At 36.6% G+C, this 19064-nt stretch overlaps 8 protein-coding genes across 8 annotated transcripts; 5 read left to right on the top strand and 3 right to left on the bottom strand. All coding sequences in view use genetic code 12, as the record gives it.

The window, feature by feature from the left end:
* Positions 1-105: 105 nt before the first annotated feature.
* On the top strand, positions 106-3303 carry DEHA2E17974g (DEHA2E17974p; the record flags this gene model as incomplete). The annotated part of the gene is made up of 1 exon (XM_460084.1): positions 106-3303. The coding sequence occupies one exon, from the start codon at positions 106-108 to the stop codon at positions 3301-3303; it is 3198 nt and encodes a 1065-aa protein (XP_460084.2).
* Positions 3304-3399: 96 nt separating this feature from the next.
* DEHA2E17952g (DEHA2E17952p) lies at positions 3400-4887 on the bottom strand (the record flags this gene model as incomplete). Its single annotated transcript, XM_460083.1, has 1 exon — positions 3400-4887. The coding sequence occupies one exon, from the start codon at positions 4885-4887 to the stop codon at positions 3400-3402; it is 1488 nt and encodes a 495-aa protein (XP_460083.2).
* A 309-nt stretch (positions 4888-5196) lies between these two features.
* On the top strand, positions 5197-7626 carry DEHA2E17930g (DEHA2E17930p; the record flags this gene model as incomplete). The annotated part of the gene is made up of 1 exon (XM_460082.1): positions 5197-7626. The coding sequence occupies one exon, from the start codon at positions 5197-5199 to the stop codon at positions 7624-7626; it is 2430 nt and encodes an 809-aa protein (XP_460082.2).
* A 167-nt stretch (positions 7627-7793) lies between these two features.
* On the bottom strand, positions 7794-8057 carry DEHA2E17908g (DEHA2E17908p; the record flags this gene model as incomplete). The annotated part of the gene is made up of 1 exon (XM_460081.1): positions 7794-8057. The coding sequence occupies one exon, from the start codon at positions 8055-8057 to the stop codon at positions 7794-7796; it is 264 nt and encodes an 87-aa protein (XP_460081.1).
* Positions 8058-8309: 252 nt separating this feature from the next.
* Positions 8310-10013, top strand: DEHA2E17886g (DEHA2E17886p; the record flags this gene model as incomplete). The annotated part of the gene is made up of 1 exon (XM_460080.1): positions 8310-10013. One exon carries the CDS (start codon positions 8310-8312, stop codon positions 10011-10013), a length of 1704 nt encoding a protein of 567 aa, XP_460080.2.
* A 140-nt stretch (positions 10014-10153) lies between these two features.
* On the top strand, positions 10154-12541 carry DEHA2E17864g (DEHA2E17864p; the record flags this gene model as incomplete). The annotated part of the gene is made up of 1 exon (XM_460079.1): positions 10154-12541. One exon carries the CDS (start codon positions 10154-10156, stop codon positions 12539-12541), a length of 2388 nt encoding a protein of 795 aa, XP_460079.2.
* Positions 12542-14142: 1601 nt separating this feature from the next.
* Positions 14143-14940, bottom strand: DEHA2E17842g (DEHA2E17842p; the record flags this gene model as incomplete). The annotated part of the gene is made up of 1 exon (XM_460078.2): positions 14143-14940. One exon carries the CDS (start codon positions 14938-14940, stop codon positions 14143-14145), a length of 798 nt encoding a protein of 265 aa, XP_460078.2.
* Positions 14941-15935: 995 nt separating this feature from the next.
* DEHA2E17820g (DEHA2E17820p) lies at positions 15936-16175 on the top strand (the record flags this gene model as incomplete). The annotated part of the gene is made up of 1 exon (XM_460077.1): positions 15936-16175. One exon carries the CDS (start codon positions 15936-15938, stop codon positions 16173-16175), a length of 240 nt encoding a protein of 79 aa, XP_460077.2.
* Positions 16176-19064: the final 2889 nt, after the last annotated feature.

Genomic DNA, 19064 nt, shown 5'->3' with positions numbered 1-19064 from the left:
AAAATGTGAATTTTGGTGCTCTCAATTATGCCTAGATAGAATTAGATTTTAGAATCAACGTAACATACTGTTCTATTATTCTATTAATGCCTAAAGTTACAACTTATGGGGAAAGACAGTATTAGTTTAGTTGGATTGGATATTGAGGATTCGACAGTTCATAATCAAACCCCAAGGAAATTATCAAACCAGTCGCAAAATGACATGAATAGTAGTTTGATATTTGGGAATGAGATCACTTCTAAAGGTAGTCAAACACAAAATGTTGACGTAGAGGAAAAACCATTTAGTTTAGATAACGAATCAAATGATAATACAACCCATAAACGCACATTGGTGAAAGATGCACCAACTCAGAATGATATTACATTTGAACTATTACAAAATCCGAACGATACGCCGTTTCTTTCCAAACTAAAAGATCCTTTTGACGACACATATAATGAATCATTACAGAAATTAAGTATCGAGACCCCATTGAATAAAAAAATTAGTTCTCAATTGGATGATACCGTTCCATTACAAAGTAAACCGACACGTAAATACAATTTTGAGACTCTACGTAATGAAGCTGATAATTCGTGTTTAGAATATGAAACGCAAGGAAATGAGACGATATTCGGTAACCGAATATCTAACGACGCTGATACCCAAATAGTAAATAATTTATCCTACGACACTTTGAGATTCGCAGCTAATTCAAATAGATTTATTAAATCGAATGAATTTATGTTTAATGAAGGAACACAAGTGGATTCGTATAAACATAAGTATTATATTGAAAACGATACGCAAATAATTGATCCTAAAACGAATGATACACAAGTAATAGTTCCTCCTCAAAATGATTGCAATATAGGAACAACCAAAGTAGACGAAAATGAAGATAATCTTACTTCTTCTAGTCCTCAAAATGCAATACAAATACCCAGTACATTTGAAAAGCCGTTTGTTTCTCGACCACAAGTAATAAATACTCAAGAAGAAGAGCCCGATAGCACACCTAGCAATACTAAAGTTGATCTTTCAACCAGACCTGTATACTCCAGTAGTCAAAGACTTGGAGAAGAAGAAGAGGAGGAGGAAGTAAGGACTGATGATGAAAAGGATAACGATAGGCTGAACCAACAAGGACTATATTATGAGGATAGCTTATTGGCACATCACCTTAGGCAGAAGAGAAGGCTATCTAACCCTGAAAGTAACAGCATTCGTAGAAAAGCGATAAAAGCTTCACCGAATAATGATAGCTATGAGAATATGGATAAGCAAATCCCACTTAATAATATGTCTAAAACTCCGTTATCACTTAAAAACAAGCATCATCATCAGATAGCTGTCTCGCCTAGTGAAATTGATGAATCGTCCCCAGGTATCAAGAGAACAGATATTTTGGGATTTCCAAATAAATCATCCCCTCAGACTTATAATGATGCCTCTAATACTAATAACAATGGAATCAATAAAATAAAACCTCAATCAAACCTACCATCTTCACCTACAAAGGAGCGAGCAAGAATAGAAATGGAAATGAAACTTCCCAGACTACAAAGTACTGAATTGAAGGATACAATCGCAGTAAATGAAATAAATTCAGAAGATAACAGTTCTGAGTTAGAAGATATCGACTTAGTGCATTTCAATGATACAGATTCAATACCTACTACTACAAGAAAGAGCCGATCCATTTCAGTTGATACATCGTCACAATCTCAAGATGAATTACAACCTAACCAGGATTCAAGCCAGATGTCTGCCATGGATGTGAGGATGAATGATTTACACGGAGAGCGAAGAAAAATAGATAAGGTGCTATTTGAAGAAGCCCTGAATGTTCTAACCCAGACTGATATTCATTACATGGAGAGCGTTTGGGTTTCATTCAAGTTCAATATGTATACAGGTAAAGCAACCAAAGTAGGTCATGATAATCTGATAGTTGAATTCGAAGAGGGGAGCTATTCTATTAAGAATTCAGATTTATATTTGCTTGATATCAGAATTGGCGATAAGCTTAGAACAAGATCATCGAAATATAAATTTGTGGTTACTGGATTAGCTTACAACAAGAATGGGGATAACATTAAATGTATTCGAGGATATAATGTAGTTTCTTTGCGAAGAATATCTAAAGGTAAAGGAAAGAAATTCGAAGAACTAGAAGCAAGCCTATCCGAATGTTATATGGAACTTTCAGACTGGATTCAACATCAACAAATGTTTCAGTTTTTGTTCGATGGCCAAGATTTATTAAAGCAAGATGGAGGAAACATTTTTTTGAATAGTCTTAGTCTCGATATACATAGAACACCATCAAGAAACACCCGATATTCAAATACACCCGACGTTATGGAATATGATTTGAAATATAGAAATGGACCATTGAGCAGTCCATCAAAAAAGAATGAATCGAGGATAATAAATGGCGGTACTTTAACGAAATTAGGCTCTAGCGGTCTATTTTCAGGAATGTTATTTTGTCTTACATTCGGAAAGAGCATCGACGGGGATAAAAAGGAAAAAATCAAAACGGCAATTGAAAATAACGGGGGTTCACTACTTGATGAAGGACTCCACGATATTTTAAAGTATTCCAGATCTCAGGATGGGTCATTGGAATTAGAATCCCCTGTATTATCAGAATTTTCTTTTGGGGCAGTCATTTCAAATAGCTTTTGTCGTAGTGCAAAGTATTTACAAGCGCTTGCTTTAGGGTGGCCAATTTTATCCGACTATTATATATTTGATTGCCTTAAAGACAATAAAAAGTTAACCCACTGGCCAGTATATTTATTACCAGCGGGCCAATCACAATATTTGGGAAGCGTTAAGAGCTTAGAAATTTTCAAATTCAGACAGAACTATGAAACCAACAAGGAATTATCTTATCAATTGAAGAACAATAATCATTTATTACAAGATGTCTTTATTGTCATAATAAATAACAAAGCAAATCTTAAGACATTACAAACTTGCGAGTTTATCTTTCATGCATTTGGAGCGAAGTCTTTGAAATACTGCTCGTCCGTCAATGAAATAGTCGATGTCACCAAACAATGTAAGGATGACCCAATATTAGTATATGATAACAACGAGACAATAAAACAAGATATGAAAACATTAAAAGCTGAAAATACAGGTGGAACTCGTACGAGATCTCAATCAAGGGCTAGCACTAAGCAAAACTCTGATATTAAATTGCTGAAATCAACTTCTAAAAAAAAGAATATTGGTTTTATTAATTGGGAATGGGTAGTTCAATGTGTTATAAGCGGATATATTTGGGACCCGGAATATATATAAATCACTGTAGATGAAATATTTTGTTTGAAAGTAAAACAATCATTATTCATTAAGTTTATAGTCTATAGAAATGATAATTAATATATACTAGGTATTTTAGACCACGCGGAATAACCGCTTAAACAATACGCCTATAACACCTTTGATTAAATTAAATCCACTGTCAGCTCTAACGGCATCACCATTTTCTTCTAAACGTCTAAGTAAGTATTCTTTGGTTTCTAATGGAGGGCCCCAAGCAACATATTTAATGACGTTATCAACATTATGAGTTTTGATCAAATTATGAGTAATATTATCAGCCATACCTAATAATTGGCCTAAAATAACATTATTTTTGTTTTTATTATTCACCAGGGTAGATTTTTTCAATTTTTCAGTAGTCAATTTTAAGGAATCGGCATTATGAGAAGCTACAACCAAATGACCAATTGTTAATTCATTCTCCTTATTGGCCAAAATAGATTCAATGCAATAAGTAATACCTTGATTATAGTTCAGGTCTGTACATTCTTTTGTTTTATGGATGACTTCTCTATTCTTCTCTGAATGAATATAGGCACCTCTGACCAATTTTAAACCTAATCTATAATTGTTTTCCATCGCCAACTTTTCTTCTAAAGCCAACAAATCAGACGAACCAGCCAAATACATCTGCAACGTACCAACTATAGAAACAGGCTTATTGAGTGGATTATATTTCGCATATAATCTTCTTTGTAATTCATAGACACCTTCCTGTAATTCGTGCTTCTCGGCATCAATAACACCTACAATGAATGGTGCAGTCCTATCAGGAAATTTTTGCGATAATTTTAGGTTTTCTTCGTAAATTGTTCCGCATACATTGGAAGCCTTATCAACCAATTCTTCGAACATGGCAGCATAATGAGGATCAGTTTTATAGTATTTTAAGACATTTGATGCATCTTTAGCGAACCCAGTTGGCTTCAATGCAACATATCCTGGAGGGATAGAATTAATATCCTTCCCGGACTCCTTGATAATGGTCAATATGTGCGGAATTAAGATCTCGGTGACCGAACGTTGCGTTTCGCTGACTATAAACTCGGGATCTATGTTATCATTCCCGTTACATGCTTCAATAGTTAATGAAAGCATCATATTATTGATGCCCCTTTTGCTTAACCGCAACCCTGTCTGTTTCACCTCTTCAATATTCTCACCACCACAGTATAATTTGTATACAAATGCCTTTATAACCGACATAGGTACATATGGAAACATTTTAATACACATATTCAAAATCGGTTTGTTCAATGTTGCAGCTCCAATAACTACATACGACAATAACTCACTAACTTTAAAATCCTTCAAGTAGGTAGTACTGTCTGGGATCTTAAAATTCTCATGGTCAATACCGACCTTAGCAATGCCAGACGTAGTTGAACTGCTACTTCTACCAGCCTGTTCGTGTGGAATATTAACTCCGAATGTACCATTCAGCTTGTTTGGAGATTCATGGAATAATCTATAGTATCCTACTCCAGGTACCAATTTCTTACAATGTGGAATGCGAGCTCTAATGCTAACTCTAGTAGCACCTCTAGCAACTAAAGTCATTTACCTTTCAATTATAATGATAGTTTCTTCTTAATCTTAGAATATAGCCAATGAATAATAATAGTAGGGGGATATGACCATTTATTTATATTCGAAGTAGGCATCATTGTATGGCTATCAACGGCGAAGGGTTTAAATTTGCAACCGTTTGCGACGAGCATAAAAAGGGTAAAGTAAGCGAGCAAACAAAAAAAATAAAAATGTATGGATGCTGGTGTATGGATCCCATAAATCTGTTAGGCACCTGACGTGATGAATATGAAAAATTTGTACTATAGTATGTAGAGAAGATCAGTAAAGTAGCGGGATATGTTGGCACGAAGTATACGTAAGCCAACGGGACGTCAGTTCTTGAATGAAATAATACATACAAGGCAACTTACAACAAGTAAGAGGGTATGGGCAAATGATAAGATCAATATTCCATCAGTGATACTAGACGAGTTGAGAGATACATCAAAGATAGCACCATCACCCAAAAACGGCGATACAAATAAAAAGATTTTGATCTTGGATCCAAGTCAGACAGCAGATAGGAAGTTCCGCAGATTGGTTGATTTGCACTCAGAGACTGATACCCATGGCAAGAATTTGGTTACACCTATTAACATATTCCAGGATGAGATAACTTTAGGAACCAGTGGGGACTCGATTAATAGTTCAATAGACAACTTGAAGCCAAAGGCCCATGAAATAACAATAACAAAGTATGATTCGTTAAGAAAGATGCTTAGTAAGTCGTTTACCAAGTCACAATTGCGAGACTATATCAATGAATCATACGTCCAACCAAGCTTTAGCGGAACTAAGAAGGGTATATCGAGCATAAATAAAGATAAACTCTCGCGCATAATAATTGAAGACATATGGCTGATTGGCAAGTCAGATAAATTATCGACGTTGGAAGATTTGTTAATCACGAATTCAGTGAAGTTGAGTAAACCGGAATTATTCTTATTGTTACTGCAAAATGGCTTCATATTACAATATCTTTCCAGAGTAGGGGTGAGGGTTTCTTTCGATACAGAACATGATAAGATTAAGTTTACTGGAACTGAGTACCAAGTTACTAATGCAGAAATTATCCTTAATTTAATCTTGAATAAGGCGCACAAGGAAACCTTGAACTTAAGTACAATTAAACGATTATCTCTTGAGAAATATAATGGATTTTCATTAGAAAAAATTGGCAAAAATACTGAAGTGTATTTTAATCATTTGAATAACGACAATTATGAACTTTTTGCATTAAACGAAAATCAGATTAAGAAATCCAAACGATTATTGTTATGGTCATTAAATTATAATAAGCACTTACGGGAAATGCTAGTCTTACCGGATAATTTCGAGAATCTAGAGTTTGTTCCTTACAAAGATGATGATTCATTATCCTGGAATAATAGACACCAAAATTTATTTTTATTGAAAGCTTTAAAATTGAAGGAAGCTAGTAACTATATGGCTGAGCAATTGAATAAGTATTCTGATAATAATTTAATGAATAACGACTTAAATTTCGAAGATTTGATAGAAAATGTTAAATCATTACCTGTCGGTAAACAAAAATCAGATGATCAACTAGAAAAGGAAAGCTGGAAGCTTCTTAATGATTTAGGTATTACATTCGATAACTTTGAAGGAGAAAGAGAGATTGTGTCGGACGAGTGCGATGGAAAACCGATTTCAAAACCAGCAAATAAGCCTATCCAAGAGACAAGATCTCAAGATAAGCAGCACGAATTTAATATAACAGCCGAAAGAAAAGATGAAATATATAATACGTTGATTGATTTCAGCTATAGAAATAGGTTGAACGGCTTAACAGAAGATAAATTAAACCACCCAATATTTACGGTGACATTAGGAAATCTCTTATTTGAGAATACCTCAGATTCAGAAAATAAATTGATACCAACTAACCCTGAGTTGGCACTTCAAATTGGCGAGAACTACAAATTTAACTCGAATATTCAATTGGTAAATGATAAAGTATTATCATTTCCGCCTTATGGTAACCCTTCATTAAATTCACAAGAAATTAACCATTATTTGAATAACGATCCACATAATTATGCAATTCAATTGAAATTCTTGCCATCTCCATTTTTGGATGACAATAAACTAAATTCCAAGGACATAGATTCCCAAATGAAGTATCCACCTGTGGAGATCTGGATTGAATTGAACGAGAAGTCGAAACCTGATATTGAAACGATGAATATAGTGACAGTAGAGGGCGAAAACAGTTGTTATATTTCTCTACCAAATGAAAAATCTGATATGAAGGTATGTTGCCAATTATCAGGAGACGTCATAAGCCAAGGTAATACTGATGAAGTAACCGAACCTCAAATGGAAAATATTGAAGATATTTTGAACGCAACGACAACTAGATATTCAAGGTTTGCTAGTCAACCTGGAGTGTCAGAATTTTTGAAAAATTCAAAACTAGACTTTAGTGGCAGGGTGGCTACTTCTATAGCACCATTTATTGATTTAATTATAAATGGTGAAACTGTTAGATACCACTATATAAATGTCTCGTTTAGAAGACAATTGGATTTAAATTATGGTGACGCTGAAGATGGAAGATTAGTTCAATTTAACGTAGTAGAAGGAGGATCTTTGGGTGGTAGGAAATTAGAAGTAAATCTAGTTGGAGATATTACTGGAGATTTGAACAAAGACCAGTTTGATAGATTAATCGACGATTCAACTAAATTAATTAGTGAATTATAACTGTAAATAGATTTTGCATTTTTGTATATAGACTATTATAAATATTAGCTACATTACTCGTAAATCATCATTACATTCAATAAATAATCATTTATTATAAATGGAAGGTTAATATTCTGATATTTGCTTTTTAAATTTTCTTGAGCAGGGTGAGTTTTACTTAGCAATTATTTCTTAGATTCTTCCAATAACTTAACATGCTTTTCTAAGTTATTAATTGATGATTGTAAAGCAACAACATCGGCAACAACAACATTATTAGCTTGCTTGTATTCCTCTAATAAGTAGTAGTATGAACCAGCACCTGTTACAGTAACACCAACTAAAAACCCTAAAAATCCACCTCTGAAAGCACCAACCTTTCTAGGTTGAGCCACGGTAGAATAAGAACGAATTGAAGACCTGGTTATTTGACGAGTTAAGGCAATCATTATGACTTTGTGAATCGATTGATTTGAATAATCCTTAAGGAAGAGAAATTTTCGATTTCACATTCGTTTTCGAGAATCTTGTTCCGGGACAAAAAGCTCATTTTGTTTTTAGGTTGGTAATCATCATAAGCACAATTTAGTATATTTACAGTCGTATTTCCTATCTGAATATAAGAGTACAGAAACCTATACCTTTATAGATTAAGAAGCAATACATTTCAAGTCCGGGATTAGTGTTTAATAGTATACTGTATGTTTGCTTATAGGAATAGGGGTGCATTTGGTATCTCCAGATCCAACAAGATACGAAGTAGCTCATTCACACGAACACCGAAAATTACATATCTGACAATTAATATAATTAGAGACACCAATAAGGGAACAAATTCGTCAACGTATCGATATTTTATACGACCCGGGATACTAATAGTTGGTCTCGGTGGTTCAGCGTACTTGATCGATAGATATGCATATTCATCTATAATGACTAGATCCATCAGGGCACTTTATGTTATGTTGTGGATAGCTTATGAGTATTCTCGTAATATAGCCAAATATGAAACAATAAGTGATTTACATAATGTTGCTGCAGAAAGGTTGTTGAATATGCTAAGAACAAACAGAGGTCTTTATATCAAGCTAGGGCAGGCAATTGCTAACCAAGGCGACTTTTTTCCTAAAGAATATCAAAAGAAATTTGTTAAGTTATATGATGATGCGCCTGTAGATACATGGGAGCAAATTGACAAGGTATTGAGGAAGAATTTGGGTGAGAATTATGAGATGGAGGTATTTGATAGTATTGACCATGACCCAGTTGCAAGTGCTTCTATTGCACAAGTGCACAAGGGTAAGTTAAAATCCAATGGCGAATCTGTAGCCATCAAAGTACAACATCATTATATCAACGAGCAGATAGTTATCGATCTATTCATGTACAAATTGATTTCTAAAATTTATGAAAGAGTGTTTGATATACCTCTAAGTTTTTTCACAAAATATGTATCCGAGCAAATGATAGAGGAAGCAGACTTTGTAAATGAAATGGAGAATGCAAGCAAGTTGCGACAAATAATCAAGAAGGATGAAAGTATGAACAATACGAATATTTATATTCCACATAGCTATTCTGATTTATCGAAACGACAAGTTCTCATAACTGAATGGTGTGATGGGGTTGCGCTAACAGATAAAGACAAATTGATTGCATCCGATATTGATTTAACTTTAGCTATGAAGCAATATATCAAGGTGTTTGGTAAACAAATATTCGAATATGGGTTCATTCATTCAGATCCGCATCCAGGAAATTTATTGGCTAGATTTGATAATGCCGGCAATCAGCAACTTGTGATTTTGGATCATGGTCTCTACATTTCCTTACCTAATAGTTTTCGTATAGAGAACTGTCAGCTTTGGGAATATCTATTCTCGTTTAATACTCAAGGCATAGAAGAAATAGGTCGCGAATGGGGAATTGGTTCCACAGAATTATTTGCAACGTTAGTTCAATTGAAGCCAATTAAGATAAGCACCGAATCCACTAATAGGGGTGATTCGGATATTAATAGTTTGTTGCGCGATTTTTTAAGTGATGAAGAGAAATTCCCGGTTGAGCTTTTGTTCTTGACAAGAACCATGAGAATGATTCAAAATTTGAATCGAAATTTTGGTAGTCCAGTTAATCGAATTAATTTATTAACAAGTGAGCTGATAAATGCATTAATGCTTGAAAATTCTCACTCTGTAACGACTATAAGTTCAAGGATTTTGCAATATTTTAAGCTATTTAAGGTTAGGTGTGTCTTATTTGTTAGTAATTTGGCATTTTATTTGGTAAGGCTTAGACAGTTATTATCTGGTGATAAGTATGGTGATAAAAGTATTGGAATTGAAGATTATCTTGAAGTCTATCTTCAAAATACTGCCCTGTCATTAGGTGTAGACTGGACATAAAATAGACTGGACATAACATAGAATGCACGATTGAAAGTAAATGTAACACAAAAGCGAACTTCTAAAAAAAATTTCGAGATGCCCTTTTAGAATAATGTATAGAATAGGTTAAAGAAGAGATCAGTATTCATTATATAGAGATGGACTCGTTAAGGACAGCATTTGCTAATCAGGATATAGAGCCGTTTTATATTGGGGGTATATCTGCAAGTGTTTCGGCAAATGGAGAAATATTGGCTACGCCAATTAATGAAGATGTAGTCATAACTGATTTATCTACCCATGAGATCATACATAAGATTGAAGGAGATGGAGAACTTATTACAAACTTACTGATTACACCTGATGCAAAGAAATTAGCTATATTGTCTCAATCACAACAGTTACGTATATTTGATTTGAATGAAGGTGAAATTACTAAAACTTTCAAGATGTCATCACCAGTATACATGTCAGCTGTAGACAAAACATCATCATTATTTGCATTTGGGGGATCTGATGGGGTAATTACAGTGTGGGATATTGAAGGTGGATATGTCACACATTCTTTGAAAGGTCACGGTGTTACAATTTGTTCGTTGACTTTTTATGGTGAACTTAATTCTTCAAATTGGAAATTGGCCAGTGGAGATATCATGGGTACTGTTAAGATATGGGATTTGGTTAAAAGGAAATGCATTTCAACTATAAATGAACATAATTCGGCTGTTAGAGGTGTAGGATTTAGTGAGAGTGGGGAATATTTCATAACTGGTGGTAGAGATCAAGTTGCCATTATTTATAATACCAAAAACTTCAAAGCACTTAAAACCTTCCCAGTAAAGGACCAGATAGAAAATGCAGGTTTCATAGATTTACCATGGAGTAGGAATAATGATAATTTATATTTCTACACTGCAGGTTCTGAGAATATCTTGAAAATCTGGAATTTTGATAGCGGTAAATTAGTTGCCCAAACCATGACACCGTTACAAACCAACGAAGAACTAATGATCATCGATGTTTTGGAATTGGAAAACAACCGCTTAATGCTAGTTATTAGTGATCAAACATTGGCATTTGTTGATATGAATGAATATGATGACGAATCCGAAATAGTTGAAATACGAATTATTAATAGAATTGCCGGTAATCATGGAACTATTGCAGATATAAGATATGTTGGTCCTGAATTTCAATTTCTTGCATTAGCTACTAATTCGCCATCGTTAAGAATTTTAAACCCAGACAGACCTTTTGAATTGAATATTTGTGAGGGCCATACTGATTTGCTTAATGCAATTGATGTTTCTCTTGATGGATTATGGATAGCCACAGCATCTAAAGATAATGAAGCTAGATTATGGAGATGGAATGACAATTCGTTTGAAGAATATGCGGTATTTCATGGTCACGCTGGTGCGGTTACAGCAATAAGTTTACCTAAATCTACCAACCAAGAGTTTCCACCATTCATCATCACTGGGTCAAGTGATTTGACTGTTAAGAAGTGGAAAGTTCCAAAACCCACGGGTTCTGTCCAGGTTGTTAAAACTTCAGAATATACAAGAAGAGCCCACGAAAAAGATATAAATTCTATAGATATTTCGCCAAATGACGAATTCTTTGCTACCGCCTCTTATGATAAGTTAGGGAAAGTATGGAATTTGGAAAGTGGTGAAACTATTGGTGTATTGAAAGGACACAAGAGAGGTTTATGGGATATCAACTTTTGCAAATATGATAAGTTGATCGCAACTAGTAGTGGTGATAAGACGGTCAAATTGTGGTCTTTGAACGATTTTACCTGCACTAAAACGTTCGAAGGACATACAAATGCTGTACAAAGAGTGAGATTTTTCAATAAAAATCAACAAATTATATCATCTGGTGCTGATGGATTAGTCAAATTATGGGATGTGAAAGATTTGGCAGGTGAATGTTTGAAAACTATCGATAACCACGATAATAGAATTTGGGCTCTTGATGTAAAGAATGATGGATTAGAAATTGTGACGGCTGATGCGGACGGTCAATTATCTATATGGTCAGATAATACAGACGAGTTCTTGCAAGAACAAGAAGCTATACAGAAGACTAAGGTCGAACAAGAACAAAAGTTGACCAATTACATCACTACCAAAGATTGGTCTAGTGCATTTTTATTGGCATTGACTTTAGATCATCCTATGAGATTGTACAATGTGATCAAATCATCTATTAATTTGAACGAAGATTCCAATAGCGCTATTGGGTCGTTTAAGTTAGAAGCAACCATCGGACAATTAGTATCGGACCAGCTTCTCAAGCTATTCAAGAAAATAAGGGACTGGAATGTCAATGGTAAGTTCTTCGAAATAAGTCAGAAACTTATTACAGTAATCTTACACAAGTTTGAAATTGATAGCTTGATTGAAATTCCAGGATTGATGAAACTTGTCGATTCAATTATTCCTTACAGTGAGCGTCATTTCACTAGAATTGATGATCTTATCGAACAAAGCTATATATTAGACTACACAGTTAAAGAAATGGATAAATTAGATTAAAACATCATTCAATTGTTACTTTGCATTTTAATTGGTTAAAGAGGATAAAATGTATATATATATAATTAGTTAGTCTTGTAATATAAAAACAAGTACAATTAGAACACAATAAATCCCCCTTGTTTGTAGTAGCCAAGGATAATCATGTTTTCAGTGAAGGTTCTCGTAGATCGAAGAAACAGGCTCAACACAAATACAAAAAATAGTTGCAAAATTAATGCGAGTTACAAATATCATAAAGACAATCCTCTAATACAATATATGAATAAAACATAGTTATAATGAAGCTTTCCGAAAAGAAAGTAAGTATGTTACTAAGAGAGTAAACTTAGAATTAAATTAACGTATCAGTTTACCCCGGAGCAAATAAGACAGCGTAGAATCAACAAAAAGGGTATTACTTACAATCTATTGTTGATTGGGGAAAATGGGATTGGCAAAAGAACATTTATTAATACTTTGTGCAACCAACAGGTATTTGAAGACGACTCAAAGCCGTCCTATAGTAATGACCTAAGGATTGATTCCAAAACTATAAGTATGTATATTTTTATCGGTAAACAAGAGTCAATTACTAAAGCAAATAGACGTCACTGAGCCGAATAGTATGCCCATTCAACTTAAAGTTAATTATACTCAGAATTTCAACCTGAAGCTTGAGAATAATGCAACTGGTAAATTTATCACATCATTCATTGAAAATGAATATAAACTAATATTAGACGAAGAGCTACGGATAAATAGAAACCCTCATAAGCAAGATAGTCGTATCCATGTCGCCATTTATTTTATTAGACCTACCAGTAGAGGTCTCAGTGCACTTGACATAATTGTTCTTCAAAACATAAGTGCTAGGGTGAATGTTATTCCTGTAATCTCCAAGAGTGATACACTAACAGACGACGAATTGCGATTAAATAAGAAATTAATTATGGATAATATCAAGTTGCATAATATAAACATATTTAGATTTGAAGATGATGAAGAATTTCAATCTATCCAGGATAAGCTACCTTTTAGTATTATTTCGAGCAATATCATTCAGAATGGAAATCATATCCGAAACTATCCTTGGGGACTGTTAGTTATTGAAGAGAGTGTTTGTGATTTCACTCTATTCAAAAACATTTTATTTGGGTCTCACTTGCAAGAATTTAAGGATCAAACAATTAATTTGAAGTACGAGAACTACAGATGGGAACAGTTGTCCAACAAAATAAGTAATTAGTTTTAAATAATATAGATTAAAAATATATGGCTCGGTACGCGCAGGCTAGCAATGCTTTGAAGCTGCATTGTCTTGTTGCAAATATATCTTCATCTGGGCCAACAAAAAACAAGTGAGCATCGATGTGAACGAAGTGAACGACCAAAAATGCAGACATGCTCCTTCTTTTCTGCACTTATCGAAGTAATTGCAATAGAATTATCGCTATTATACACTTAGTTACGCACTTAGTTACTTATTATATCCTATTATTATTATTGACTATAATCCACAATAGAGATTACGCCAATATTTGATGTAAAGTAAATTAGGAAATGAACATAAAAGTAAAGGAATTATACCTTATATCATAATACAACGTAGAATTAAAATGTTAATCTTTTTCATCATCATCATTGGAATTAGAATCTGAATCGGGCTTACTCTTCTTCCTCAGTTTTGACAAGTTTTCATACCCGAGACAAACCTTCTTGGACCGTTCACAATTAAAGCAATAAGGTTTTCTCTCATCACACTTGATCCTCCTTTTGCGACAAGTAAGACATCCAGTTCTCGTCCTTCTCTTAATAATTCTCCTTTTGTTCACTAACGCGTTATTTTCCTCTACCTGATGATAGGGAAGTTGTGAATACACTGGGTAGTAAACTGGCTGTTGAACTGAATATGGCATCATTTGGTAATCGTAAGTCCCATTATAGGCTGGCTGGCCCGAATTGGGGCCACCCGGGCCACCCTGAGAACCCGAGTGATTTTGTCCGTACATGGGATGTGTGAAATTTATCTGTTGATTCGCATACCCTTCAGGCTGGGTGGCATTGTGATGTCCCGTAGGTGCATTGTGTGTTGGATACGAGAGCGGGCCTTTAGGTGGACTGGTACCTTGACTATGTTGCCCAGTAGCATAAAACACCAGCCTGCCTGGTTGGCTAGTTCCCTGAACACTACCATAGTAATCCTGGCCGTGATAAACGACCGGTGCATGTGGAAGACTGGCAGACCTATTCGAAAGAAAGTGGTCGTTAGTAAGCCCATTCATGGGACCCAGAACGCTCTGGTTAGTCCCAGAACCACCCATTTGGGGTCCCGTATACGCCAGAGGAGATACCTGGACCGGTGTTATGGCCGACATAGAGTTTATTGACAGGACATTTGTAGTCTTGGGCCCTCCCATGGCTCCTCCCTGGGTCTCACTTGCCCCCTGACTCACGCTATTCTGTCGTGACGTATGTTGGAGATGCCCTATGCTTTCGTGACGGTGTCCTATGCTGTCGTGGCGGTATATGGAAGTGGGGATATTCGATGTGTTGGTGGATGATTTGCGGGATACTGAGTCTATCGACGATGAAATCGACTGCCGGTGTGGACTGTAGTAGTTGAAATAATCGATGTTGGAGTCAGAAAGCCTGTTAGCATTTCGAGGCTTCACAAGCGGAGGTGATGTGTTATCCACTGGGTTTGATAACGAGCTCGACGACGATATCCTGGGTAGCGGCGTCGGCGGCGTCTTAATCCTGCTTGTTATGAAGCGGATCGTTTATCAACTCAAACACTGAAGGCAATTGTGGCATATATTATGGCGTCTATTATGTATCTTCCGAATTTTTGCTAAAGAGTAGTACAATACTGCTGGGTTCAATTCGGCTCGCTTTTGGAATTTTGTGTACGTCGTCGCTCTTATATAATTTGACCTATGAATTACTGATTTTCACTATCCTGACGTACGCAAAGATTATGCCTTAACCTTATTGTGCGACGGTAGCCTTACCTGTAATTATTATTAGGTGCACCTCGCCAAAAGTATATGGTCTACTATATATCCGTAAACAATGCGCTTGCGTAGGATGAAACCTAGCTAATTTTAGACGGGTCAAACCCTCCCCGTTCTAGGCAACTGCAATAACGGGGGCTTATTGTGTGTCTAATAAATACTGTCCCATTGGCCCACCAAAGCATACTTGAGAACCTCTAACCTTACTGCAAAGGACACTGCAATGCCGTTATTTCTCAGAAATAACTCACCAAAGGGTTACTTGATTGCACGAAGGTCGAGAAATTGGGGTGGTTAATTGCTTAAACGAGGTGATTGATTGTTGATATGGGAACCTTACATTGCATGGTGCGCAAGGAAAGCAATTGTTAGGTATTGGATAGAGTCCCAGATGCACAATGCGCTCAATGTCTCGGCACCAGCTGCACGATAGCGGGTGCACAATTGTGTTGGCGAGTAGTATTAAGGCGTCTTGGTCACGGCAGGTGATCGCGCGCTACATATATCATCCAAATAATATTGGTGAATACGACAGCGGCGGCGGCCAGTGGGACGATGGCGAAAGCGTTAATGACTGGCCCGTTGTGCATAGGCCTGAGCCCAGGCTAGCGGGCAACTATTCTCGGCAGCTAGCGTAGTCTCGGCTCACAGGGTGCTTCGATTCGCTCGAATCGGGAAGACGCTTGTACAACTCTTTGCTCGTTTAATTAGCCGTGCACAATAGCAGCATACAAAATTCAAAAACTACACCAAACCTAGTCTATTGTTATACTTAAGACGTATGGAGCGAATATGTGCCGCACGCAACCTATACAGAAGATGCGGTAAACTATAAGCGGATGCTTCTGAAACCCCGAAAGAGAGATTGCCCTGTTGGCGCATAGGCCAACAATCCAGAATAATGCACTATTCAACGATTGTGGTCTATTGGACTAGTCGTAGCATGATGGCAGAAAGACCGGAGTTATGGTTTGTCTGAGGACGAAAGCCCAGCCCACTGCGATAGTCTGGGCATAAGCGGGGGCCCCCAATATCATCAAATGGGGGCATCAGGTGGCGACCACCGGATCGGGTACCGATGCCGTGGCCTGTATAATAGTGCCCAACATTGGTATCCTGACTCGCGCTAACAATTCTGTGGGTATACCTATCCGACCAACAATCTCCCGTATCAAAGTCGAGAGGTTAGTTGCAGGCCCTGTGACGCGTAACCCCGATTGATATCGAACAAATGATGCGTGATGGTAATAATAGCCAGGTTTTTATAGAAATGTTCGATTATGCAGCATATCGCTGACTTAAGCGGGTGAACCATAATATGGTCTGTTTCGCAGGGTCAAAAACACTGAGGATTATTGCAGTGGCTAGCATATCTGTTAGGGATACTCACCGAGAGAGGTAGTTTCAGGTTATGTATTGGACGTATGATGCTGCAATAGGCAAGTACATATTCAACCGCATGAAGTTTCCAAGTATAAGTCATTTAAAGCTGATTTAGTAGAATACCAATTACTTCGCACAGCGAACACTACAAAGAATAGTTCAACTCAAGGAATTGTGTGGATTTGTATGCGCAGCGTACGTGACAGATGATTCCAGATCCTTTGATGGGTTCAGCAACACAGGGACTCTGAACGCTTAGCAGGGATGTTAATTGTAGAGACCCAAGCACCCTGTGTGTTCGGCTTGGTGGGTTGAGTTAAGAGATCTATGGATTCTCGGGTATTCTTCTGGCGATCGGGTATTTAGTTTAGTGTCGGATAGTCTACAGCGAATCGGAACTTGGCCAAGCCTGAAGTTGAGTAGTCCACTTCGACATGAATATTCTACTCTCTGGAAATAGATAGTTTACTCTTTGGAATTGGATAACAGCTGTAGAAATGCCATTAACAACTCTGAGAGAACTACTCAGGATGTGCGGAAATATAGAGGTATGGATGCAGAGCTTACCAATATGGATGTAAGGATGCATATTCCGACGCTCATGTTGTTTACACAATTTATCTTCTGTTTTGTTAACTTTTCTATAAAACTTTTCTGATCCTACAATAGTACATACCAGTTTGTCATAAAATGGACGAGAAACAGTATCTTCAAGAAGGTGAGTAATACAATGCGATATAAATATATATGAGACTCCAGTATTAACGTGTATTTAGATTTTGACCCCAAGTCCTTGAAGGTAGCCCAGTTGAGAGGCATTCTCAACGAGTACGATATTTCATACCCTTCTAACGCCAAGAAGACCAATCTAATCATGATATTCAACGATGAAGTTAAGCCCAATGCGTCGAAACACTTGCAAAAGTATGAGAAATCGATAAAGAATCTGAACGATGTTGGGTTTATCAACGCCACCACTGGCAAGCCGGTACGCCGGTCGACGAGATCAACATCTGCTGAACTCGAGGATAGCGACGCAACAAAAGAGAAGAACTCCAAGGCGACGAGGACGTCTGCTCAGGCGTCTGATGTTTCAGGAATGGAATCGGACACCGAAGTAGCAACCAAGGAATCTAAGAAGACGAGGCGAAAACCCAAGGATTCGAAAAAGATGAAGAAACCCTCCAGCGATGAATTAGCTGACAAGGCTACGGCCAGTGCTGATACATCACAAATCGAGATAAAAACCAGGCAGGAGCTGGTGAATGTAGACGACGGAAAACCAGATTCCAAAGGAACTAGTAAAGCAGAGACCAAGTCGGAGAGTTCATTCAGCAATGAGAACGTGTTCCAGTCGCCGCCTAGCTCTGCAGGTACAAATAATATCAAATCTCCATCGAATTATAAATCGCCCTCATTGTCAAAAAAAAGACATAGAGAAAATGATGAAAACCAAAACGATACTCCCGATAAGAAGCCTAGAGTTCCGTCATCTAAGTCTCCCAAGTCACCTTCTGCGACAGCATCGAAAGTTGTATCTCATAAAAAAGGTCACCTCTTTGATGACAATGAATCGAGTGATTCAGATACAGACATTTTTTCAAAAAGCATAATTAATCAAGTGAAGAGCCCTAAGCTTTCAAAGATTAAAAAACCGTCGTCAAAAAGGTCTACGCCAATTAAAATTGACAAACAGACGCCAGTTAAGAAGAGTACTCTAGGCGACAACAATATTACTCCAGGTGACAAAAAGAGTGCATCTGGTGACAAAAAGACTTTACATCAAGATACCACACCATCCCAGTCTAGTGAGAACCATCAACATTTATCATCGGCTAAAACCTCGTCTAAGAAAACCAATTCCGTTAAGAGTTCAGCTAAAAAGAATAAATCCCCTATATCTGATAACTCATTCTTATCATTGACAGAAGAGCAGGATGATTTCGACAAAGAGCAAAGTAAAATCAAATCAAAAGGAAAAACTTCTACTACGCGCTCAGCTAGTGGAGTAGATGTTTTGACATCCACAGATTTAGCATCACAGCTAGGTATTACTATTCAAGGCTTGCCTCCGAAGGACTTCCAATTGAGTGATAATAGTTTCGCCGGTATTAAGAGTGAAACCCCTACCAAGAAACCATCTC

This window comes from Debaryomyces hansenii, assembly GCF_000006445.2.
Source record: "Debaryomyces hansenii CBS767 chromosome E complete sequence".
In the NCBI taxonomy this organism is placed as follows: domain Eukaryota; kingdom Fungi; phylum Ascomycota; class Pichiomycetes; order Serinales; family Debaryomycetaceae; genus Debaryomyces; species Debaryomyces hansenii.
Note: the sequence above shows the minus strand (reverse complement) of the source record. Positions and strands in the feature narration are given on the sequence as shown.